At 37.9% G+C, this 26,783-nt stretch overlaps 3 protein-coding genes and 1 long non-coding RNA gene across 6 annotated transcripts; 2 read left to right on the top strand and 2 right to left on the bottom strand.

Moving 5' to 3' along the window:
• Positions 1-6,080, bottom strand: LOC103990917 (5-methyltetrahydropteroyltriglutamate--homocysteine methyltransferase 2). The gene is made up of 14 exons (XM_009410213.3): positions 5,950-6,080; positions 4,176-4,529; positions 4,004-4,091; positions 3,440-3,567; positions 3,157-3,348; positions 2,876-3,078; positions 2,633-2,796; positions 2,368-2,448; positions 2,124-2,290; positions 1,935-2,040; positions 1,505-1,755; positions 1,334-1,406; positions 641-769; positions 1-555 (listed from the first exon to the last, which is right to left on the bottom strand). Exons 2-14 carry the CDS (start codon positions 4,523-4,525, stop codon positions 187-189), a joined length of 2,301 nt encoding a protein of 766 aa, XP_009408488.1. The 5' UTR covers positions 4,526-4,529; positions 5,950-6,080; the 3' UTR covers positions 1-186.
• A 2,323-nt stretch (positions 6,081-8,403) lies between these two features.
• On the bottom strand, positions 8,404-12,650 carry LOC103990918 (FRIGIDA-like protein 4a). The gene is made up of 3 exons (XM_009410214.3): positions 11,648-12,650; positions 9,486-9,658; positions 8,404-9,197 (listed from the first exon to the last, which is right to left on the bottom strand). The coding sequence occupies exons 1-3, from the start codon at positions 12,522-12,524 to the stop codon at positions 8,658-8,660; spliced, it is 1,590 nt and encodes a 529-aa protein (XP_009408489.2). The 5' UTR covers positions 12,525-12,650; the 3' UTR covers positions 8,404-8,657.
• A 602-nt stretch (positions 12,651-13,252) lies between these two features.
• Positions 13,253-15,742, top strand: LOC103990919 (small ribosomal subunit protein uS13z/uS13y/uS13x). Its single transcript, XM_009410215.3, has 4 exons — positions 13,253-13,358; positions 13,448-13,608; positions 13,723-13,911; positions 15,421-15,742. Exons 1-4 carry the CDS (start codon positions 13,356-13,358, stop codon positions 15,524-15,526), a joined length of 459 nt encoding a protein of 152 aa, XP_009408490.1. The 5' UTR covers positions 13,253-13,355; the 3' UTR covers positions 15,527-15,742.
• A 1,688-nt stretch (positions 15,743-17,430) lies between these two features.
• On the top strand, positions 17,431-26,522 carry LOC103990920 (uncharacterized). Of its 3 annotated transcripts, none has more exons than XR_010488364.1 (4): positions 17,547-18,549; positions 23,118-23,418; positions 25,886-26,014; positions 26,114-26,522. It is a non-coding gene; the product is annotated as an uncharacterized LOC103990920 (long non-coding RNA). The 3 variants fall into 3 exon arrangements; XR_010488365.1 differs by having other exon boundaries at positions 26,109-26,522; XR_010488363.1 differs by lacking the exons at positions 25,886-26,014; positions 26,114-26,522 and having other exon boundaries at positions 17,431-18,549; positions 23,118-23,678.
• The last annotated feature ends 261 nt before the right edge of the window (positions 26,523-26,783 follow it).

Below are 26,783 nucleotides of genomic sequence, written 5' to 3'. Positions count from 1 at the left end.
TCACACCCACAATCTCATTTCTGTTGGATTTCAAATGTAGGAAAGTCCACAAGACAACTTGGGCAAATAGAAGAACTAATAAAACATAAACCTGATATCCCTACAACCAGCATGGCTCAACACAACTCCGATTAATATTATTGGACAAAAGTAGAGAATTCTTGATTAGCTTAGGTTGGTCAGTCATCACTTGGCGCTGGCAAGTTGGGTGCGAAGAATCTTGGCCGCAGAAACCATGTTGGTAAGAGCAGGCTTGACTTCGGCATATTTGCGGGTTTTGAGCCCGCAGTCGGGGTTAACCCAGAGAATGTTGGTCTCAAGAACAGCAAGCATTTTGTTGATGCGATCGGCAATCTCTTCTGTGGATGGTATCCTGGGAGAGTGGATGTCATACACCCCGGGACCAATGCCAGCACCATACTTCACTCCCTCACGGAACACAGAGAGAAGCTTCTCATCGGAGCGTGAGTTCTCGATTGTGATCACGTCGGCATCCATATCGATGATGGAATGAATGATGTCGTTGAAGTTAGAATAACACATGTGGGTGTGAATCTGTATGATAAGTGTCGATGTTAGACGAGAGAGCCTAATCATGGAAAACCATATTTCTAACATCCCGAAAGATCGCTGAGCATACTTGAGTGGTATCTTGGACACCGCAGTTGGTGATTCTGAAGGAGTGGACAGCCCAATCCAAATAGAAAGCCTGCTCCGACTTGCGAAGAGGAAGGCCTTCTCTTAAAGCTGCTTCATCAATCTGAATAACCTGCATATTAGCAGTGGAAGAGCCTTAAATTTTGGGTAAGACAAAAGTGAAGAAATAATTTAACCTTTTATCATTTATGAACCTGTCCTAACTTTGTTACCTCTGTCCCAAACAAATTTTAGCTTTGTTTAACGTTTTATCATTTATGAATCTGCGATAGTACAAATAAATGACAGCCATGTAGCACAGAGACTAAAATTTATTAGCCTTGCCAAGGTGCTCTTAGTCATCAATGCCTTAAATTTGTAATTGATGTTTGTGTGAACATATATATGCACTTCTGGGCCATAAAAATGTAGGGTTGAGACATCTTTATTGATTTTTAAGATGGAAGAGTTCTACACAGCTTACTCACCCATTTTCCCTGGGTGTTTATGATAAAATGAACCTGACTTAATACTTTCAGAAATTGATTAAACCTGGACAGAGTTATTATTGTGTTCTCCAGACAATCAGGTTTTGGCCCAGAAACAGCTAATAGTTAGCTTTTCTCAGACGCAGCAGTATTATGCAAAAGTTCAAACCATGGTTTTAAACAAATTTGTCAAGAAATAGAACACTTACCTGAATACCAGCAGCTTCCAAATCCTCAACTTCTTTCTTGATGGCAAGAGCAATCTGATAGCAAGTCTCAAACCTGGTGGCAAGCACATATGATGCTATGAATTTGATAGACAGAACATAGTAAATCTTCAGAATTTAAGGTCTATATTCAGAACAGGAAATTCAGCCCACCTTGGTTGGTCATTCCTAACAAATGACCAGTTAAGAATTGTGACAGGGCCAGTCAACATTCCCTTCATTGGGCGAGCAGTCATACTCTGAGCCATTTTGGACCAGAAGACAGTCATCGCTTTGGGACGACTAACATCGCCATAAATGATGGGAGGCTTAACACATCGAGACCCATAAGATTGCACCCAGCCATTGACTGTGAATGCAAAGCCGGATAACTGTTCCCCAAAGTATTCAACCATGTCGTTTCTCTGTGTTGTAAAAAGCAAATAGACTAGAGTTTAGAAACCAGAAATTTGAGTCCTTGGGAGGAATGATGTTACAAGTTTATAATATAAGCAATGCACTAAATTTAATCTTGTTTAATCCTGCTCTAGTTAATCATCATATCTTCCTAAAGTAGAACTAGATAATCTTCCTACATGCTCACCTCAGGCTCTCCATGGACCAGGACATCAATGTCAAGTTCTTCTTGGATCTTGACAACTTTGTTAATTTCCTCTTTGATGGCCTTCACGTACTCCTCCTCAGAGATTCTGCAAATGCGGCGATGAATCCGAGAGTAGATACAAGAGTCAAAGATTGAAAGAAATTTGGCAATTTATTAGAGAACACCTACTTATTTGCCTTGTATTCACGTCGGACTCTTCGAAGATCCATTGTCTGTGGGAATGAACCTATTGTGGTCGTAGGCAGAATTGGAAGGTTTAGCTTCTTCTGTTGTTCATCTAGCCTGGCACTAACATTTGTAGCTCTGCGATGGTCGGAGCCCTTCAAAGCAGCAGCCTGCAAGGCAAATGCCACCATTAACTTCTTAAGCCATTCTTAGAAATCATAAGTAACTTGAATTTTTTAATACTTACAGCCTTCTGAACTTCTTCATTGGTCACCCTAGGAGATGACTTTCTTGAAGCCTGAGCGGCAGCATTTGCCGAGAAGAAAGCCTGCTTATGCAAAATCAACAGTGAAGAAATTAACCTAATCGGCACTGACATGCAAAAAAGGTCTCAACTAATGTCTGATCAAAAAGGTGGTTATGAAAATAGGGTAATTATTATAAATCTACAACCATAACAATAAAATGTATGGAAAGATGACAAAGTTGAAATCAGAGACAGATATAAGGACCTCATCTTTCTGATCAGCCAATGCTTTTGCCAATGCATTCACTTCGACCACTTTTTGTGCAGCAAAAGCAAGCCAAGACTTAATCTCACTATCCAATTTTGTTTCATTGATAAGGTCAACGGCAGTGTGCATGAGAGAGCATGAAGTTGAGACAACAAGCTTGTCTATAGACAACCAGCACATACCATCAGTGGCAACTCAAAAGAATTGTTGCTGGAAAGATATAAAAGTGAAAATAAATACCTTTGCCAACAATGGCCTCAAGAGCCTGCAGTGTACTGAGAGAGGATGCAAGATCATTAGCCCAGATGTTCCTTCCATCCACAATTCCAGCAAAAAGATACTTGCCAGCAGGGAAGCCTACACTTTTGACCAAGTCAAGTGTCTTGGTTCCACGCACAAGATCAAATCCAAAACCTGAGATACTCTTCAATGCAGTGATGGTCCTAAAGAAACAAAAGAATGACAATCTCTTCCAAATATTATGCTCTATGGTACATCAATCAAAATAAGAACAAACTAACTTGTAGGCTTCTGCAGGGACATCAGCAAAGTATGTCTCTACAAGCACATTTAAGCCAGACAACGATGATTCTAGTTCTGTGTAGGCCTTTGTAAATGCTTCCAATTGGTGGGACTCAAGATCCTTTACAAGGGTTGGTTCATCAAACTGAATCCATGAAGCGCCAGCTGCCTTCAGCTCGGTGATAACTTCCCTGTTTATGGTGATATCTTAAGTATAGAACTAAAGGATAAAGAAAAAAAGAAATCAAACTAGTATCTTAGAAACTTATTATGGATCCTTACTTGTAAATTGGCAGAATATCTCCAAGAAGTGTCAGAGGCGAAAATGATTTCTCAACACCTTTAGCAGGTTTTGAGAGCAACAAATAAGTCACAGGACCAATAAGCACCGGAACTGTCTCAATTCCGAGCTGCATGAATGGGACAAACATAGCAAATTTAATTATTGTTTAAACTGGATTTGAAGTATACAAATAGAAGTTAAGATTATGAAGCTTTCACAACTATCTCCAATCAGAATTAGTATAGTCTCAAGAGCTAAGAGTAATTGGACAAACATGGAAATATTTTCACCTTTACGGCTTTTGTGCCACACAGATGAAAGGCTAAAAAGCTCTATGCAATGAAACTCGTAGGTCACAATTTGAGAATTTGATATAACCACAGAAGAATTACAGTGCTTTACAATTCATGTTAATGGGACACTCAGTTTTAACTGATTCAAAAAGTCAGGCCATTATTAGGCATCTTAATATCACTGGCTTGTATAATTAAGTCATGTACATTGTATCACTTAGATAATCAGACAAAATAAGTCAAGAAATAAAAAAGGATCCAATTACTTACAGACTTTGCCTCCTTGTATTCAGACACTGGCTTGTGAGAAGAGTAGGAGAACTTTGTGGTTGGACCCAACTCAGGAACAATGAAGTGACTAGATTAAGAGAAAATGTTAAACGTCAGCCATAAAACAAAATCAATAATCCAGTTTAGATGTTGGGCTGCTGAAGATGCTTACTAGTTGGTGTCAAACCACTTGGTCATCTCCATAGCAGGCACAGAGGCATTTCCCCTGGCCATAGAGAAATAGGTATCGAACCCAATCTCTCCACCAGTGAAATTGTACCTCTCAGGAACAGCACCAAGCATTGCCGTGGTATCAAGCACTTGATCATAGTAAGAGAAGGTATTGCTAGGAATGTGTTTGATCCCAGCGCCAGCCATTTGCTTCCAAATGGAATGCCTGAGATCAGTTGCAACCTTTTGCAAATCATCGGCGCTGCTCTTCTTATCCCAAAAGGATTCCAATGCAAACTTGAGCTCTCTCTTAGGACCCATGCGAGGATATCCAACAATGTGTGAGGCCATCTTTCTACATACAAAGAGAAGAAAAGGCTAATTAAATGACGACAATCTAATTTATCCCAGAAAAATAGTAAAACAACAAGAATGGAACAAATAAAATTCACCAGGGGAAAACATATATGATCAATTCTCTCACGAAGAACTCAATAAACACATATATAGTAAGAATTAATTGCTTTGTATAAAATTCACAAGCAAGGTCATTTGTGGTCTTTTATGACAGTTAACCTACTTAAATAACTGGAGACCGAAACAAGATCAGAACACTTAGAGAAATGAAAATACAGAGATTTATACTCCCAAAAAAGAATATATCAAAAACCACATGGGGAAAAAGTTAAAAAAGGTTAATTATAAACCAGCTTACTCCCCAAAATAAATGTGGTAAATGATGAGTTGGGTTACCACTTATACTGAAAGCTTGAACTGATCAGACTGGAACAAAATAATATTTGAATTCTAGCATCCCTCACATGCATGCCCAATAAAAAATTGACGGCTTGGATCCAGCGCAAGAAAACGGTGCAAGCAAAATCGTATATTTAAACTCCAACATCATCCCCACATGTGCATGACAAATGAAAGATTCATAGGCTTGAGATGTGGATCCAAGTGCAAACTTATGGTACAAGCAAAAGGGCCCAACATTACATTTAAATTCTAAATCCCCCTCAATGGGAAGACTAATATAAAATGAGCTTTATCACCGATGATAGGGTTCCATGTTCTATAGAAAAGAACCCAACTCATATTTAAACTCCAACAATAAGTTTTCCAAACAAGTAAATAAACATTGAAAATGAACAAAAAATTGTGAATAGCTAATGGTAAACAAGCGAAGGACAGTCGAAAGACTCAAACACCACTCTGAAGTTATAACACATGAATCAGAGAAAAAGGCCCAAAATTTACACTCAAGAGTACCAGATCTACTCATCTTGACCACCAGAAACCCAAATTAATACGAAAGCTGCGGATCTGACATCTAACATACTCCAAAAAGGTAGGATTAAAAGCTTATCCAATCGGCTCGGCACCAGATCTACAAGCAACCACACATGCAAAACCAGATCCAAGAGGAAGCACGCTACTCTGATCAAGATCCTCAACCAAACAAAACAGATCCAGAGCACATGACCTAACCAGAAACGAGCCCGATAAAAGGTGTCAACTTGGGCGCAACAAAGGGCAAAGATCCAAGAAAAGCAAGCAACAGATCCAGCGCCAAGAAACAGAGCGGCATACTAACCAAACAAAACCCGAGAAAAGGAATCCAGAGTCGTTCTAGATCGAACCCAACTCAAAAAGGAGACCTCTTTGAGCAAAGAAAGACGGAAGAAGCGGGAGAACAAGGCCACGCACGAGCAAGCCGAAAGAGCACAGAGTCAGTGGAGCAGAGTGAATCGCGGGACAAGGAGCTCTCTCACCTCGTAGGGCGGCTGATGAAGCGGTCGCAGAGAACGGCACAAGAGCAGAGGATGGCAAAGGAGCGCGAGGGTGAGAGGAGATCAGCAGGGAGTATTTATAGTGGCGATAAGCGACACAGCAATCAGATTCTCTATATCACACCAGCCAACAACACAGGAAAATTAAAATATAGAATCATAAACTATCAAAAATTCTTACCAATTAACCAAATTAATACTTTAAAAAATACATCAATTAAAGTATCAAATTATCATAAATAGTAAAAATAACTTTTTTATAATTAAAAAAATAAGATTAATATTTTTCTAATAGGATTTTTTAATCATTTGATTTTGAACATTAGCCCCTCAATTTGTTTTTTATATGCAAGTCCTTTTTTTTTTTTTTTGCTTTGTGTAAATTTGATCCTCTGATTGAGATTGATGAAAAATATTGTAGGTGTATTCCTCTTGTGCATATAAAGATTCATATTTATCATTATATCTTTATTCATCTAGTGAATTTTTTTTAATCCCATATTTTTTTTATGAAATTAAGATCATAATTAGAAAAAAAAAACATGTGAGATAATATGTGAAACCAAAGCAAAATGCTGAGTAAAATGACATCTAATATATGAGATCTCCATGTTCATATGTAATTTGTTGTAATTGGAGCATCAAGTGAATCTTGATGAGGATGTAAAGTGTAATGTTTGGTTCTACATATTAGAAAATAATTAAGTTGATTTGTAAGGTTATAATAAGTGGATTTTTTTTTTGGTTAGTGGTTCAGATTTATCAATTGAGTTGATTTATTATTCATTGGACAAGAAGATGGCATTTCTATTCTTAATCTAATAAATTTACTTACATCCAAGTTGCAGACTACCAATCTTACAGCAGCAACCTCAAGAATCACCATCAGTCAAAACAAATCACAAATACTTCCATATAAATACTAAGATTTAGATGACTTGTGTGAAAAAATCAAAAGTTTTTTAGGTCTCCTACAACTACATAAAATAACAATTGAAGAGAAAATGATGGGATAGTAGGTGAATGGGGTTGGTGAGATAGTGCTCTGCCACTGCCCACCATGACAAATCCTCTCTCTTTCTGTCTCTTCAATGCTTTGACCATTTCTGTGGAAGGTTGATATCAAATATGGTGCTCAATGATTTTGCTGACACTAATTCCAGGCTTCATTTGGCTCAGTGTTCCTTAAGACTGTATCCGAGTCCAGTTAACATGGAATTGGACTGTTGTCATGTAGTCTGCTGTGTTGGTTTGTATCTGAAGAAAGTTGACTTGTGTGCTGTGACCAAACAAGCAACCAGTCAGGTTGAATGGTCTGATGGTCTTCTGATTCAAGGAATCCTTGGGAGTATTCTGAATGTTTTGTGGCTTTTTTCTTGATCAAAGTGTTTGTAAGTGGGCAATGGAGTAGAAGGAATTATTGATCAAAACCCCTTCATGTGGATCAATTCATTTGTTTTCTTCAGTTCATAAATATAAGAGCTTGGTCAAAGATAAATGTCCTTTTGGTACATATAGTATTATTTTTAAGATAAAAAATAAAAATAAAAAAAATAAAATTTAAACACAATCAAAAGAGTCGTCTAAATATAAAAAAAGAAGATAAATAATGAAAAAAAAACGAGCGTCCATCCACAATTGACCAAAAATAATCTTTTATTTAATTTTTGAAAGATAAGTAGATAGCTTTCTTAATATATGATAATGGAGTCATAAACGATAAGAAAACCTTAAGATTCCTCGAATATTCATGTTGTATTGATTTCATATTACTGTGAGAGTCTGTCTAAATGCAAAAAAAAAAAAAAAATCATCAATAATAATAATAATTGATCCATTATTTGACCCACAAAAATAAAACCTTAGAGAAACTATCCATCTATCATGATTATTAAAAGGAAAGGTTCCCTCAATTCATGAACACTACTAGTTCATGGCCGGTAGCTCTTCCTTTGTCACATCCAACTCCCAAGGAGTTGGTAAGCACATTTAGATTGCAGAGTACAATTATATGTCACATGAAAAAGGAGAATGGAGCGTGAGATGCAATGTTATTCACCTGTTAGAAATCAGGGAGACTTTTGTAGGTGTGCCAAACTTGTAGTAGGTAATCCACGGAGGACTCTCTAAGGAACATACAAGTCAAGTTAGATAGATGACATCTTTCTACGAAAGATAAAAAAGAGAGAATTATCGAACCTTTACTCATCTTCCAACTCCAGTGACTTGGCTAGAAAGTTCCTCGTAAAGCTGAGAGTTTCATATACATGAGATGACAATCCCGGAAAACTTCAAATCACATACATAATATTCTGATTCAAACTTTCAAACTAATTGCTCATGATCTCATTTCCAATCTAAAATCCAACAATTATCTAGCAAGACCATCTGAGAGATCAAGCAGAGTTGAACCATGGTGCCATATCCAACTCGAAATATAAAATTTGTTCAGCAATAAGGGATTAAGCATAATGCAATTTTTGTCGAATATAATAATTTACATGCAGTAGGTTAAAGCAGAATACAGCTGATCTAAACAAGAAACTAAAAGCAAGCCATCTAGCAAGCACACACACATTCTACATTTTTAGTTAGTCACTACAAAATAGGCCACAATCGAATAACCGAGAATTATTAGTAACTATATCATCCGACCACAGGTCAACCTTGTCCGAGTCTTGGTACCTATTTTACCTGTAGTAAGCCTGCTGATACCCTGGCGCCAGTCCATTGTTGTAACCTCCCAAACCGTTGTGGTAAGCTCCATAGGCTGGATAGGTCATAGGTGGTGAGGGGTATGAGGCACCAAGTGCAACAGGGGCTGCTTCTTCGGTTGGATATCCATAGGGTTCCCTGAGAGCTGGTGGGCTCCTGCTGCCATAGATTCCATGTCCTGATGGCCTATCATAAGGATACAGAGCTGCTGCTGGGTAGGTGGTGTGGGCCGACGGCGATCGTACATAGGCAGGAGCAGCAGGGAAGGAGGAGACACAGGCATTGTTTGTGAGACGACCAGCCTTGGCAGGTGGCATTGGTCCCCCATTATTGGCTCGGGTCCGCTTGTTGGCAGGACCAGCACCGGAAGGCTTTTTCTTCTCCACTTTGGCCTTCTCCAAGTTTTCAAGTCGCTTCTGGAGGCTATCCAGTGGAAACTCAGCTTCAAGCTTGTGTTCTTGAATACATTTCATGGCAGCCCTAATAACCGACTGCTCCTTGCGGCACGTGGTATTCTGCAATAGAACGGAATGAGCACCTCTAACTTCAACATCAATGTAAAATATAAGACAAGCTACATATTCACACAATGAGATCATGATGGCTACAAAGCTCAGATATATATACAAATGGCCCATGTAACAATAAAAGACCAAATAGAACAGAATAATCTGTGCTAAGAAAAAGACAATTCCATATGAGACATTCAGCTCATATTATAGGACTAATTATAAAGATCCTACTGCTTGATTACTTGTAATAAATTTAATTAAAACCAAAAGTTCCAGAAGGACTAGGCATACTGCAGTTTGCCCATAATTGTTGCGATCCTCTGAAGTCGAAGTTGCTTTCTTTGAATCTTCAAGGAAGGATTTTAGCAATGGAACAGGAGGGAACTTGTCCTGAAGGCCAGCCTCATAAGCAAAGTTTATGGCATCTAGCTGATGTCCTGTACTAATTAATTCTTCAATAATATCTACAAATGTAAAAAAAAAAAAAAAATTCAAGTCAAGCATCTAGACAAACATAACCTTCCATAAGAACAACCAGCAGCAGCATTCATTTTTCATTAGAAGCATTTTCTTACCCAGCAGAATCTTAAGCAATAATTCCAACAAAGATCAGAAAATGAAGACAACTAACAACAAATTGACATGAAGTTCTAGAATATAAACAACGAAGAATATCAGCAAGTCTGATAGTTTCTAAGGACTTCATGCAAATCTTGAATTAAGAACTTCATGAACATCCCAATAATTTTCACCTAACAGCGGTACCGGTTGTGGACATCTAGATAGAGCATCCAGCCAACAAACACATTTCACGTTGAGGGAATAACTCAAAGAATAGATTAATCTAGCCACTAGATAGGAAGCATATGTCCTGATAAATCTACTCTAAAGTCTAAACACAATGTCTAAGATACAAGAACAACAGAATAAGAATCATGGTTGTAAAGGTTTTATAGTGGTGGCATTTCATAACAATTATCATATGTTCATCTACCAATATAGTTAAAAAGCATTGATGTTCATAACTAAGGAGCACTGACCTCAACATTCTGCAACAATCCAGCACTACTAAGCCACTAAAGCATAGAGGATCCAGGATGTTAATCATGATATAATAATACATGCTAGTGACCAAGTAGGCCATATTACTGAAGACCATTTTGAGATAAGATACGAAGAGAAAAGTAAATGAATATAAACCGGTAACAAATGTGGAAATAGTGCACCATATAAGGCATGTCTCTATAATAACTAATTTTTCATCAATTAAAATAATATTATTAGTAAATAACATACAGCACAGTCTCTATCAAGTATATGATTAGTATATTCATCCATTATCAATGCAAAAAAAGATAAGACTAATTTAGATAGAATCCTTTAGTTATAGAAAACAAGATACCCTCACCAGTCATAATACTAATTACTACTCTATCATGTATATTTTCACAAACATTATTAAAATTACTGGATACTATTTTCTTTCTTAAAACATACCACAACAAATCTTTAGGAACTTTATCATAAACATTTTTGCAAGACAATAAAAACCATATGAAAAATCCTTCTTCTTCTCTCTATATTTATTTCCTTAATTATCCCAACAAAATTATATACTTTCTATTCTTTCCACTTCCATCTAATGCTATCAATCAATGTGATTAGCCACGCTTTATTCAGGTGTAAATTCACAATCCTTATGTACAACACCATCTTCCCTTCTAGTGGGAGAAACGATCCATCCAACAACCATCAATACAAATCATACAAAAAGAAAATTCCTCTTCCATCTAATGCTATCAATCGATGTGATTAGCCAAGCTCTATTCAGGTGTAAATTCACAATCCTTATGTACAACACCATCTTCCCTTCTAGTGGGAGAAACGATCTATCTAACAACTGTTAATACAAATCATACAAAAAGAAAATCCTTTCTTGATATATGAAATACAAAATAATGCAATATCTACACATAGTGCTATATTAATAATCATTATTGAAATTTTTGTACAATTTCACTTGCATGTTTCATGTCATCCGGCAAGAATGCAGATAACAAACTCCAAGTTGTCAAAAAGTAAAACTTGTTTCCTCTTTCTTTCAGAACAACTGGCATGCATTTTGACAAACTCCAAGTTTTCAAAAGGAACAATTGCATGTCATCTGCATCAACCTCGATTAACTCTTTGACAAACCATTTATCATACAAAATGGTCTCGCAGTCAGAACTGACCATAAAGGTATTGGTGTTCTTGTACATGTACACATTACAAGAAACTACAACCAAGATATCATGGAACAACAGATGTGCAAATTTGTCATCCTACAACTGCTATGGTCTAATTTCAGAAAATCCTAAACTGAATTAAGTTATGGTGAGACCCATTAATGTTCAACATATTATTCAAACGATGCAAGTATAAAAAAAATGAAGGATATAAGAAAACTGCACCTTCCATACTATCCTCGAGCCCTAATGAAATAGCCAGCTTTGGCATCTGCCTCCTCCATGCAAAACTAACCACAAGCCTCCTGTATAGGTTCTTGTCGTCCTTCTCTATGACTCCAAAAGTCACCACGTGTTGGAGAAACGTGTGTGCATCGGGTGGCTTCACGCTCTCGATCCCTCCGTGCTGCTCCAGCCCCTCCTTCCACCCCGTTGCCATCTCCCTGGCCCGCTCCCTTATGCTACGAGTCACCAATGGCCTCGCCGATCCCAGCTCCGGATCCGCCAGGACCGGCACCAGCGACTCCAAAATCAACACGCAGGCCCACCCCAAATCATTTGGTGACTTTACCGGCCTCTTATCGACAGGGAATACCTCAGAGATCGCATCGATAACAAATTTGGCAGGATCGATGCAGTCCCCGAGGGCTGCCGGGAGTTGCGAGCGAAGAAGCTCCACCTCCTTTCTTTTGGCGACCACGAGGTCGAAAAATCCACCGAAATCCATCTTCGTGCAAAAGGATCGCAGCTTTCCGGCGAGATCGAGCTCGTTGGCCTCAGCGGAGGAGGCCGCAAGGGCCTGGACTGCGGCCGTGCGGCGCTCGTCTAGCTTGGCGAGGGCCAGGTCGACGGCGCTATCGATGGAGAGCTCGCGGCGGCGGAGCGAGTCGAGGGTGCGCCGGGTGGAGCCGTCGAGAGACTCGCGCTTCGACCGGAGGGCTTCGGACTTGATCTCGATCCCTCGCTCGAGGGTAGAGAAGTGGTCGGAGAGCTCCTTCCAGAGCAGCGTGCAGCAGGTGATGAGCTCCCGCTGCTTCTCCAGCTCCTCGAAGCTCTCCTGCACCAGCGAGGTCGGGACGACGGCGGCCGCCTCCGATCCCATCTCGGATCCGCCAAATCTCCCTCAAAAACCTCGCTCTCTACACGATTTCTGCTCCTGGGAAAGCGGAAGAGAAGGAACACGAAAACCCTAACCCTAACCAGAGGAAAGGGAAAGAGGAGAGAGAGAGAGAGAAGTGGAAAGCGAGGAGGAGAAAAAGGAGGGCAGGATGGAGCGAGCCAGTACGGATGCCGAAGAGCCAATCCAAAGGCGACAGGTGGCGGTCGCTTACTGTAAAGCGTTAAAGTAGAGTCGGTTAAAGACGGGTGAAAACGCCGGTCGTAAATAAGCGAAGGAGACTCCGATGACAGCGGTGCGCTCACCGCCTCGATGGCGACGGCCCAAAGGTATCGTGGGCTCGCACAGGGGCCCAACAGTAAAACCTCCCCGATCGGTCGTTTACACGTAGATGATGCCTGTGGCATCCTACGTGGTCATACGTGGCACCTAAAGCGCTATTGGTACATGCGTTTCATATCACTCATAAAAAGATACATCAAAATATCTTGGGCTCCGAGAACTGTGACATCCAACATAATTTGAATCGATATGTTTTTAAGATCTAAGATAATATATTATTATTTTTCATAAATTATTATTATTATTATTATTATTATGAATCTTAATGTCAAAATAAGATGATTGTTTCTTTGTGAGGCCCATCTCGTGGGTTATATGGGCCCGACCCGTGGTACATAGTGCCCGTTCGATGGACTACATGGGCCCGGCTTGTGGCCCACAGGTCCGACTCTATATTAACGCTTCCTAGGGTTAGATTCTGCTCTTTGCTGCCGTCCCGCCGTTCGAGAGATCGCAGTGGAAGGCAAAGTCGCCATGGTGAGTGCTTCATGCAAATCAAGTTGTTTTTGACATCGAGATCGTTTCGTTTCGTGTTTCAATTACTGGTGGCCGGTTTCGATCTGCAGTCTCTGGTCGCGAACGAGGATTTCCAGCACATTCTTCGTGTTCTGAACACGAACGTCGATGGGAAGCAGAAGATTATGTTCGCCCTTACCTCCATTAAGGGTATCGGCCGCCGCTTCGCCAATATCGTCTGCAAGAAGGCCGACGTGGACATGAACAAAAGGTTGTTCTCCTTTGATGTTTCCTCCTTTTTGGAAAATCTTGATTCGATATTAGTCTAAGAGCTTGTATTTAGTATTTGCACCTTAGATATTGGTTTTAACTCTTTTTTTTGCAGGGCCGGTGAGATCTCAGCTGCTGAACTGGAGAACCTGATGACGGTCGTGGCTAATCCACGCCAGTTCAAGATCCCAGATTGGTTCTTGAACAGGAAGAAGGACTATAAAGATGGCAGGTACTCTCAGATTGTCTCGAATAGCTTGGACATGAAGCTGAGGGATGATCTTGAGAGGCTGAAGAAGATAAGGTTCGCCACTCCTGGCTCTCCAGTTCCTTTGATTCTCTTGAGAATATTTAATTGTGTTGCTTTTTAATATGCATTTAATTCGTCACCATGAAATATGTAAATCTAATTTTATTCATAATCATACTCTGTTCACTATTTTGTCTGGTCAAAATGTTCTATCCATTCTTAGGTGCATTCTGTCATCTATTTAACGTTTAATTTTCTATATTGTCTTTCACCCCTTTGTTAGTTCACCTGACAATGTTTGACACATTTATATCTTCTCAGTGTCTTCTCATTTATGGGACAAAACCCTTACATGTTGTATTTACTTTCTTTTGAACCTTTTCTTTTTTACTTTGCTAGTTATGTTTTGTGGAAGGGAAAGGAAGCATGACAAGTAATACAAGTGGTCTAGAATTTTTTCCCTTTTATTTCTCTGTGATTTATCGGAGTTCCTTTTGTTCTTACCATATTTTATTTGCATGGCTAGTCATACAAGAAGTTCTGGTTGATCAATTATCTTGATTCTATTCGTCATTGGTAGACTTTGTTTTTGGGCTACTAGATAGGTTGTGGGAATATATATTAATGCAAATGGGTGACCCGACACACTAGGCTTTTGCAGATGTCAGGTTTGAGGAGTATAGGTCAATGTGAATTAGTGATTGTTCTTCTGATTGGTTAGGTGTAAGTTGTAGTGGGTCTAGATGAGTATTAGTGGACAAGAAAAGCGCAACAAACCTTTGAAAATCAAATTAATAAGATTAAATGTTCTCCTATTTGCTAGTTCCTCGAATTGGCATGTCAAATGTCTATTTATCATCTTTTCTTATCCTGGGTTGCTTTTGACTGCATTGTTTATATTTTTATGCGGCTAATGATATCATGAAGAGCATTCCTGAGTGAACTTTTTCTTTGTGTAACTCTATGTGCAAGTGGGATTGTTGTCATGAGTTGTAAGATTTGCTACTCTTGATGGTCATCCTTTCACGTTTGTCTTTTATTTTACACTTTCAAGTAAGGTATGATGCATATGGTTCACTCTATGGCTTGTTACTGGTGCCGTTAATTAAATTCTTAAGTTATTGGGTCATGGGCTGTGATTTGTGACGATGTTGAACAAATGTTGCATATGGTGACCAGGTAGATTTTATTGATATCAATTCTTTATATCATTTGCTGAACGATGCAACACGAATTGAATTTCTATGATGGTATCGATAGTAAATGAAATTTTAGTCACCCTTTTATCCAGATAGCCTTGCAGGAAGGCAAGTCATGTTGTGGCTGAACTTTGGTGCTGGTTGGTGTTAATTGTTTTAAATTGTACCATATTTTTTATATATTAAAATATACTTTGATAGAAAGGGGGGTCAATAACGCCATTGCCGCAGGTTTTGGGATTGAGCACATTTTGTTCTGACTTCTGCGTTTATGTCATGGATGGGCATCTTGTACAATTTTATTGATTTATGAACTTCTGCATTGTACAGACTAAGTTTTAAGAGTCACTCCCCTCTGCTGCAGGAATCATCGTGGACTTCGTCACTTTTGGGGTCTTCGTGTTCGTGGTCAGCACACAAAGACCACCGGCAGGAGGGGAAAGACTGTTGGTGTCTCAAAGAAGCGATGAGTTTAATCACTTCAATTTGCCCATCGATGGTCTTTGTTTGGATCTTTAAGACCACTTCTTGGTGTTTCTTTTATTTCATAATTTAGACAAAACTGTCAATTTATCTATGTGGCTGCATTTAGGCAACAATTTTGTTTGTCAATTGGACTATTGTCATGGTTCACCCTTTCTCTTGATTTAAAGCAGCAGTGCATTTCGGGGATATTTTGGATATCATGGATGCTTGTTTACATGAAGGATGTATTCTGGTCTTAACTTGATGGGTGACTATTCAATCTTCTGAAAAATAGCTGTACATGTGTGTAAATAATGCCCACTCTTTACTCTTTACTGAAACTGGTCTCATGATCATAATCATATGGGGGATCTAGTAAGTACCTATGAAATGTACACCTTTGTTTTTCTTTCACTTGATTAGGCCATTAATTGTTGGCTTCACAAGGCTCAACAATAGTCATATTTCCAAATTGATCCTGGTGTGCTTTCAACTTGAGAATCTTTAATGTCATGCTCAATAAATTGTGGCACCTAAATATTTGCGGGACTTGTTTTTTTGGTTTCTGCAAAGTGCAAGAAAGTATTTTGGGGTATGTTTCATTCTCTAGTAGCTGATTAAAGAAAGTATTTCTGCATGTGCTTTTTGTGCTTCAGGACAAAATTTTGTCAGGGAGTCAAAAGTTTTGTTGATCATTGAGACTTTGGATAAGCACAATGTATACTTTTAATTTTCCTTGTGCACTTGTTTCAATTGTATTAGCTGTTATCAGTTACTGCTGTCATATCAAGAAATTTATTATTTGTCTGTGATGTAACGATACTTGTATTGTTGTCGCCATTGTCACTGTTGTTATCACTGCTGCTGTGGATGATTTAGAAGTTGCCACATTTAATTTAACACTATCAAAATCCAGATGCCAATAGTGTTTAAGAAAATAATAATTTAGTGCTGTCACAATTACAACCTTGAAATGCAATTTCCAGGCCTTGGAGTCTCCTTTGTGCTGCTACAGATATTCTAGTGGTCCATCAAACAGATTCTTATTCATTACATCCTATGCTTTGCCATCATCTTTGCATTGAACAAGTTCCACATTGAATTAGTAGAGGTTGATATGTCAACCCACTGTGTTCTAGTTGCCATTGTTTGTCATTTATGCCCAATTTGCTTACTGGTTCCCTTATTCTGACTGGCCTTCTCTGTATCAGGATCAATTTGTACTATGCTTTCCCTTTTTGTTTTGAGCTTAAACTCTTTCAGAATTTACTTAGAGAGTTGATCTTCCTTATCTAATGTTCTATTTTGCAGTGCCTTTGTGATCTACTGAGTTTGGTAAAACCCCCAAATGCATTTCATTATCCATGCCTGGTGAACAAGTGTGTTTGCAGATATTATCTAGGTCAGGTCACTGTTTGATGTAATCTTAAATGAATACATGTTTCTGTCAACTAATACATCATATTTGAGATTGACAGATGCACAAATGGCCTCTCAACATCTTCTACCACCTGCCTCCCTCCCTCTAAATCTGAAAGTAGTTCAAATATGTAAGATTTTAATTGCTGCCTGGTTGTAGAAGTTGGTTCTCGGGACATATGAATCATCAGTCCAAAGATTTAGATGCATTAGGTACATGCAGAATGTCTCAAATATTTGGATACCCTCACCTCAGTAGATCACGAACTGTCTTATCTTGAACAATGAATGACTTCTCATATGTATTTATATTTTAAAATTGCATTGCATAATGTTTTTTTGCATACATATAATTAAATATATATTTTTTTAAAAAAATATGGTCTAATTATTTTTAAATATAATTTATAACTGAATTTTAAATTTAATTTCATCATTGATTTGTTTTGATTTAATTTATTGAATCAGTTCTTATTACTGAGAAAAATGATCACGAGAGAGTGTGGAAATAAAAGAGGGATAAAATTTACTTATATAAACTTATCCGATAAAAGGGCTAATCGATGGCTTCACCGCACGACAGCCGACAAGAACACAGCATGCAAAAGGTGGCTATCAAATCACAGTTGGGCAGTATAACCATAAAGCAGCGGTCAATGCGCGAAAAGGAGGCGTCGGTCTGTTGCGTTCCCTACACCGAGTGGCTGTGGAAGAAGCCCGTCCGATTCTGGTTTATTATCCTCTTGCTCCTTAGCCCAGTCGATTTTACGTTTCTCGACCTCCGTTGTTCTTGATTTCTCCACCCGGTCTCTGAAAACTTTCCATCTTCTGGTGAATTCTGGGGACTCACAAGTGTGGATCGACCGCAAGGCGAGAAAAGTTGCGATCTTGGTTGCTGGGGGACTCCTTTTCTTCGCCTTTTCTCTTTTCTTTGGCAGTATCTCCACCCAGATGCCATTCTTCTGCTTTTCCTGGAGTTCTCCTTTCCGTGTGGCTTAGAGCGATCCCAAAATTGCAGCAGAATCCTATCTTCATTCCGGATTTGGTGTTCTGGATTCTGGAGTTTCATTCCCTAGGGGTAAGGTTGCTCCTTGCTTCGGATTCCAACCCTTTATGATCTTTTTCCAGTCCGATGCCGAGTTTATTGTGAGGTTACCATCGAGGAAGTTGCTGCTGGTTTTGATCGAAAGTTTCTGAGTTTTGAGAGCAATTTTTGTCGGGAAGTTCCCCTTTTGGTTCGTCAAATGGGCTTTCGATGGTTGTGATCTGACATGAGGGTTTTATCCTGCGATTGCCACTATACGCTCGTCTGCTGCTCGAGGTCGTCGGTCCGCTGTTACCCGCCTTGCCCTCCGAAGTCGCAATGGGCAGATGCCAAAAACGTTGCCCCGACCGAAGCTCCAGTTTCTGTTGTGTTGGAGGAGAAGCCTTCTGAAGAAAAGGTTGTGGTTGAGCAGAACACTGAGGAGGATGGGAAAGTTGAGATCTCTCTGAAGAGCAGCCTAAAGAAGCCAAGAGCATCAGATTCAGAACAGGTCGAAAAGAGAAACGTTAAATGGATGGACTTGTTGGGGAAGGAACTTCTTGAGATCAGGGAATTTGAGACAATGTAAGTGTTTTCTTGTCATGCTTTAGTGCGCTGCTTCCTGAAATGTTTCTTACTGTCTTCATCTTCATAAGTTACGGCAGATTTTGGATTAAATTCCATTTAGGAGACTTGACATATTGGTCATGGGCTTCACGTTGCAAATAGTTGGGTTCCCATTAAAATTTTTGTTTCAGTTGTTCCTCAAATTTCTCAATGTTGTTCAGTGATGTTATCGCTCTTCTCTCTTTTGCATGCATGCCCTGATACAAAGTTTACGAGATATTGTTACCTTTCTTAGTGGCAAATATAGTTAAGATTTGCTTCTTCTTTTTTTTGTCTCATTCTCACTTTGACCCTTGGATTGTTTCGACAGTTTCGACCAAAAATTAAATGGAAAAAATTTCAAAGATATGAAATCGTAACACTTAATGATAGTTAGGGAAGCAAAGTTGTTCAACATTTCAAAGGATAATTGTGTTATTACAGAAAATGTTATATATAAAATTTGTTAATTTTAGACTGAACAAGGGAATGTAAAAATGACCAGAAGTTGGAAACAATATGGGACTGTATACATCCAATATTTGTTTGGAATGTGGCATACTTGTGTCCACGTGAACACAAGCAAACGTTTATCATATCTTGTTTGAGAAATTATTTGAAAGCTTAAAACTTGGTACGATTATAAGGAATTAGAACACGAGTAGTATTCTTATTTTTTATGTTCCTTAAACTTGGCAACATATTACGTATTAGATTTTGTATGAACTTAAAGAGTAAAACTTCACGTGGCCTGTTAATTACTCATTTAATTAATAGATGATAAAAAAACATGAAGGTCAAATATCTACAATTTTTTGGTCAGCTTATATTACTATATTTCTTTATAATAACCCATTTTAAATCGGAACCATAGATGTTGAATCCAAAAATAGACCTAAATTGCTGAAACTGTCTAGGCTTGTGAAGCTGGATCGAAATTACAGAATCTAGACCTAAATTGTTGGAACCACCAGAACTAACAAAGTTGACAGGTCTTTGACAAGACTAGTCAGAATTTTGAATTAAATATCTTTTGGACCTATATTCTTTCTCAAACACACAGGCCATTTATCCGTATTTCTTATTCAATTTCAAATATGAATTTTTCTGTGGTTTTCACCCCAGAATCCATTTCAGCATCTTCATCTAAGTGAAACCATTTTTTTATATTTTATTTCCTAAAATTTTATTTTTTCAGTTTGGTCTCATCTGAAACTTCAAACATTTTTTGGAGCAATAACAATTGTATTTATGGTTTGAATTTCTTTTATTTTTAAGAAATATTTAAAAGATGTATACAAAAGATTCATATCCAAGGTTTTGTAGGGCTTTGAAACGGATAGTTTGGGTTAATCAGTTAATCTTCTCTCAAGTTCTTGAGGGTTCATGAAAGGTAACAAATATGTTGGTTCAGAAGAGAAAAACAACACAAAGAATGGAAAGTTGCTGGGAAGTACCGAGACTGAGGCTTGATAATGTTAAAATTGAGTTGGTTTACTTTGTTGTGTAGATGAATGTCCATGAACTCTAGATATCAATAGCTGATGTTGTCATGTTGTCTTAATAATAAGCATTTGTTGCTCAATGTGTTCACTGTAATCATAGCTTGCTGTTTGATTATGAATTGGTTTTTCTTTTTTGGGGCAAGGGTAAGTGAATAAGATGGATTTGATATCAAGACCTTGTGGTTATCTGTAAGGTCTTTACCAGCTGGGCTAGCTAGCTAGCATCTTCAATGTATTGAAAATATCATAGTTGATCCTTATTTACAAAGATTCTAAGCAAACATTTTTATGTGGAAATGGAAAACTAGAAGTAGCTATTTGCAGATACAAGTCATCTCAGTAAAATGGAAGGTATCAGATTAGGGATATTTAGTTCGACACAAAATCATTTATCATTTTGAACAGGAACAAGAAAATTTTCAGATGGATATGTTGCATCAATCAACTATTCATTCTTGACTAATGTATTCAGTATTGAAAAATGGTCACTGCTGTTAGTTTCTACAATTACTACTACAACTTTGGGGTTTTTAAGGATTGTGAAAGGTGGCTGAGAGTAGAAGTCAAATTAGCTGAGCCACTATTAACGTAACTGTTATTCTATTGATGTTTATACAATTATCAAGGACTGAGTTTAATCTGATATCTATTTTTTTAGTAGAACTTAATGCTATATATAAAATTGACTGACATCACTCATCTGGCACAACTGAATTTGGCACGCCCTTGTGATTCCATAGCTGACAATAACCTCCCCCTCTTTAGCCCTCTTATTGAGTTTAACATGCCCAGGTTTTAGTTCAACCACATGGACCCTTGTTAGGGTTTAACTGATAAAAAACTGGTTCCAGGTAATTCTGCTGTCTTTTATTAGTTTTGATCAGCAAGTTACCAACTCAATTATTTAGACATTCATTAACTTAGAACTATGCAGCATGAGTAAATATGGATTTCTTCTTCACAAATCACTTTCTGTAGTGTGGAAAACATGATGAATTTGACTCCACAATCATCTTACTTTAAGGCTCCATTAATTTGGTTCAAATTTATCTGGAGCATAGATTGCTTTTGGAGTCTGATAACATCTTAACTTGATGGTGGGTAGTGGGTGCAGATAATTGGTTCGCCTTTTTGGGTTGTGGTTTGCATTGAACCACTTGGGCCATTTACTAGTTTACATAAAATATTCTGGACTTTCAACTTATTAGTTTCGTATTTAATTTAAGATAAAAAAATTGTGGCAGATAAAAGGTTTTGAACCTTATGATAGTTTCAAATTGTTTAGTAGTTTTTTGTTTTGCGGTTATGTTTGAACAAATGCGGAAGTGGGAATCGTGGATTTATAGCTACAAATTGAACAACATTATTATGGACACTGTATCTACGACAACAACAACAAGCAATAAGGTCCCAATTATTTAGTGTCTATTGGATCTCTAGTTTGAAATATCTGGATCATGTACCTCCACCAATTCAGGGCACAAAGTACCAAGAAAATCAGTTGTGGACCATTGTCAAGGTTTCCAAGGGTATATAGTTGTCTCAGTGATTAGGACATGCCTTATAATGATTCTTTGATTTTGTCATGTGAAAAATTTACTTCATCTTCATGTTTAGAAATGTGCCCATATACTTGCCAGTTCGGAAATGAAAGAAATGCCAAATGTTGGAACATGTTAAAGACACTCAGTACCAATGGAACAGAAATCAGGTATAGTTCTCTACTAACCAACAAAAACAAGATCCATATGAAAATCTAGAAATATGTTTATGAAGTCTTAGAACCTTATTTTCATTAACAGAATGCTTCTATGGAAAAAGAGGTTATTCTTGTATCAAATTGTATGTCACAGTTACTGACCATGAACTTTTAATTCCTATGTTGAATTTGTTCAAATAATAAATGCTATGTTAAATTTGTTCAAATAATCTTCAAAAAGTATGTCAAACTAAATATAGAAAACTGTTGAACAAAAATTAAGCAAGCAAAGGAAGTCCTACAAAGCATAAAATTTTGATAGTTGGTCATTCACTATAGTTTGTGTGCCATCCTCAGAGATTCGGATTGCTCAACAGTATAAGTTTCTTCATTTACTTATGGAATAGATGTCCATAAGATGAATATATTGTGAAATACATAGTGAACAAGCACTAGTTCATGAAAAACAAATTACCTGCTCCATATATATATCAAACTATTGTTTAATTCATATTGTAGACAATGTTTATGCCCCAGTTAAAAGAGCCTCATGTGCCATGAACCAAGTAGAGAAATAAATAAGCTTTTACCTTAACCTATCATCAACAGGGTTTATGAGACAACTAAAAAGGCAACATCCCCATATCCTTCTTCCCCATTCTTCTTATCTAAACCTTATCTCCAACAAGTTTTAGTATTCTGGGTTTTTGATTTGATGGAAGAGGACATGATTTGAGTGAAAAATCAAAATTCATCATGCATTAGTTCAGGCTGCAGTATTAATGTAGTTCGACACGATATGCTGGAATGTGCTCGAACCGTACCACTCTGGTTATGAACGGGCATTGATATGGTACCTGAAATTGGAAACGCTGATGGAAACCGTGAGAGCTGTGCCCTACGAAAGTTGAAAATGCAATTGGCTTGATGAGCAAACATGTCTTGACTAACTAAAATCCATCATGCATTAATTTAAACTTCAACTTATTTTGAGCTGACAAAGATAAGCTTTTGAATTAGAAGTATAGAACTACCATGGTTCACTAGGTTAGTTTCTATTAAAACTTGGATTGTTCCACAAACAGAGATATTTAAATATATTCAAAGTCTGAGACCTAATTTTCTGTCTGGATTGTCTTGTAGCATTTCAAATCCCATTACATATACAATTCCAATGTAGATACTTTGGTTTTCTTTTGCGTAAGGTAGTAATTTGAAGACTTGATCTGTTACATTTGTGCATTTGTACTATGCACTAATGTTATAAACAAATATTTATATGAAATGTGAAGTTGTCTGATGAATTCTCTCCATGATTTAATAAAGTCTTGTCTTGGTTACAGTGAATCTGAAGAATCAGAGGGTTATGCTGATGGCAACACAACATGCATTTGTGTCATTCAATGACAATCATTTACTTGTGACGGAGAACAAATAGTGATTATTAATTATCCAGCTGCTATGAACCTCAGCTCGAGGTTATAGTTCTGCCATCGAGAATTTGCAATGAGAATTGATCGAGCCATCAAGCATCCAGCTTTCCTTCTCCTTCAGAATTCCCTTCACATTTAGAAGAAATACATCGAAGTCAAAGTTATGCAGATGTAGTTCGGCTCATCGTCATCCAGCTCTGGAGTTGCACGTGTTAGTTGCAGTTCATTTATTGGATATAGTTGGAAGTAAATGTTGCAAATTAAATCAGATGCATTTCATGTGTTAAAAGGATTTAGATGGAAGTGGTTGGTATTTGTGTTTTTTTCTTGCATTAAGATTATGATTGCTCTGTTAGTTGCTATTTTGTCACTGTGGACCCTTTTGAGTTCTGGATGTAGTAATTATCCATGTCATCTGATGATCTACCTCTTCTCAGCTGATTGTTAGAAGTATGTGTACAACTTAATCAATTGCTTGCTTGTTGACGCAAGAAAAATTAGTGAAGATTCTTTCAATTGCAAGTGTTTCAATCTATTTCGCTCACTTAGAACTCGCGAATACAGCGAGAAGAACTGTCAATAAAAGGCTGTTTTTCAAGGGTTTTTGCTCCTCTTTATTCTGTGATGTATGTTCCCAGACATTCTTGAGTATCTTTATACATTCTTAGTGTGAGATAGAATCACAGTGAGGGATGCATCAGGGTTTCACCATTTTCAGGGCTCCTACAGAAGAATTGTATTCTTTTTACACAGTTTTCAATAGAATAAGAAAAAACTCTTCAACTTTCTTTGAATTGTTGAGACCACTAACTATAATTCCTACTAAGCTCATGTCCAAACATCACAGTATCTATATCTTTCTCACCTTCATGTATAAGTTGGAAGCACTGAAGCATTCTTCTGCAAGAATTAGACATATTACAAGTATATCTCAAACAGCTATTTCTATATTTGTTGGCTTCACTCATTGCCAACATAATGATGTTTCTTATACTTGCTATGGGTCTGAACTGGCATCCTTTACTTGCTATATCTCTTTTAGACTTTGAACAAGAGAGACATTGTCTGATAATTACTGCTTGAATAATGATCAATTCACATATAATTGCATGCATAATATGTTGTTATGATGATTAGAACCTTTGATCCAAACAATAGTAGCACAATGAGCACAACCAGAGAAGTCAATCTTTGGTCACATCACCTCTCCCTCTTTCTTTGGGGAACTCCATGTTTACTTGCAAAATGGGTTGAATGATGACATAGGCAAATGGGAAAAGTTGTTGCTGACTGAAGACAGAAGAACTTGGCCACTCATATTGCATTGCATGCTTATCAATTGGCATGTAGTCAAAACCTATCAAAGTCCCAACTCCAATCACATTCACATCTAACAACATCAATTGTTTCTGAACACACAGTCTGATCATTCTTTGACCACAGGAAACTTCATTACTACTTTCTGTGAGTCAAAATAATTAGATTAAGTCATCTTAACAAAGCTAAATTATATGAATGACTTGTACAGGAAAGGTTCAAAGAGAAAGAAAGTGGAGCTTCAAATAACTTGAAGTTGATGGAACACAGTGCACAGACCACCCAAAGAATACTTCAAGTTGGACCAAAACATTTAAATCAAGTTAGTATTGTGAGATTTATTCTATACTAATCAAGGTACGGTACGGTATACCAAGTGGTACACCCAGGTGTATCGAGCGGTATACTCAGGTGTACCGAGTACTATAGCTCTGCTACAGTACTACAGTGCGCTCGGACAGATAACAGGCGGTCCGCGTACCGATAATCTATCGGACTGGTATGTACCGCCCGTATCAGGTGGTACAGTTCGGTACTGCAGACCATGATACTAACATTATTGAATGCAGCATAACATAACCTTAATTAGCTTGTAAGTGTTCCACAATAAAAGCCATTCAAGCATTTCATTGAGATGAGAAATTGTCTGAAAGAAATAGCTGAAAGAGACTTGCAATTTGTGCTATGAATTATTTTCTGCAAGACAGGTGTAGTTGGTGATCGAGATTGAAGAGACCAAACAATAGGATGACGATTGTTCATGTCTTTGGATGAAAGGAGGAGAAGAGCACAGAGTTGTCAATGGAACTCACAGTAATTCTATGATGCACGCAACTCTGTCTCAATGACAACATTATTGACTGTTCAACCATCATTCCATCTCAGAAGCCTCAAAGTAGCTTTAATTAACATTCTGGGCAAAGTACACCTCCTGTTTCTTCCCCTCCACACCCTCCATTCTCAAGTTTTCTAGTGTCATGTCTAAGGTTAATCCATCCTCATCTTCACTGTAAGCTCTCTCTATCTCTCTATTCTCACAACAACAACACACACACACACACATTTTGTTGTCCTCCTTGTTTGCCTCTTTTCGCTGAGCAGCAGCGCATGTTCTTCTAATTGTTGAAGGCTCCTTCAGTGGCACTTAAATATGACAATGCCTTGCATATTTGTGATATCGTTCACGAGTTTGGGGGAAATATGTATTTAGCTTGCTTATCATCTCACATATTCTGCAGGCCTTTGACAATTTGGAGAAGATGAGTTCATTTCATTTCTCCATGTGCTTTGGCCTTGCTTAGCATAATTTATCCAATATCATATGCATGCATGTAATGAGAAGTTGCTACTTGTGTATGCAGAGGAGGAACAGATACTGATAAAAAAGAGCAGCCAATACCAACAGTTAACAAGCAACCTTCAATTCCTGAAGATGGTTATGAGTGGAACAAGTATGGCCAAAAATACATCAAAAACATTAGGAAGATCAGGTGAGGATATCTATTTATTTGATCTTAATTGCAGGTAAAAGAGAATTGAATTGCTGAAAGCTCATCTTGTTTCCTTCTACTGTTTCATCTTAAGTGCAGAAGCTACTACAGATGCCGGCGGAAAGAGTGCAACGCAAGGAAGAGGCTGGAATGGTCTCCTGCTAACCCAACCATCTTGAGAGTTATCTACGACGGAATGCATGATCACCGGTCTCCTTCGGATGCTGAGCAGGTTCACAGTGTAGATGTAAACCAGTATGAGCTTGGCAACCAAGTTTTAGGGCAACTTAATGGCACTCAGCAGGTTTAGTCTCTTCTTAAGAATTTGCATGGAATGGAATTCACATGTATTTGTATAGATCTCAATCCTTGATGTATAGCAAGCCCATCTGCCAATGTCAATCTATAGGTTTCCTCTGATGTCTGACACAATGCTGTTGATGGGTTTAGAATGTATGTATCAAACAATCTTATACAATCAATAAAGTTCACTTCAATCCTTCCATGATTCTTTTGCTCCACTTTGAAGTTAAATGTCAGTGGCATCTGAAAGCATATATACTTCTAAAGCGTATACTCATGTCTAATTCTGGTAAACTTTAATACTCTCAAGAAGAGATTCAGTGGTATACAGCACCTGTCTAGGATTTGATTTTGGAGTCAATAAGCAAATTCAGTAGCTTGTTTGTGGAAAGAGGTGAATTCGGAACATGCAGAAGAGTATCGAACTCTTTTAATCGGTTTCGACAATGATCATGAGAAAATCTTT

The sequence above is a fragment of the Musa acuminata genome, chromosome BXJ2-7, assembly GCF_036884655.1.
Source record: "Musa acuminata AAA Group cultivar baxijiao chromosome BXJ2-7, Cavendish_Baxijiao_AAA, whole genome shotgun sequence".
Classification (NCBI taxonomy): domain Eukaryota; kingdom Viridiplantae; phylum Streptophyta; class Magnoliopsida; order Zingiberales; family Musaceae; genus Musa; species Musa acuminata.
The sequence above is the reverse complement of the archived record's forward strand: the minus strand, read 5'-3'. Positions and strand labels throughout refer to the sequence as shown.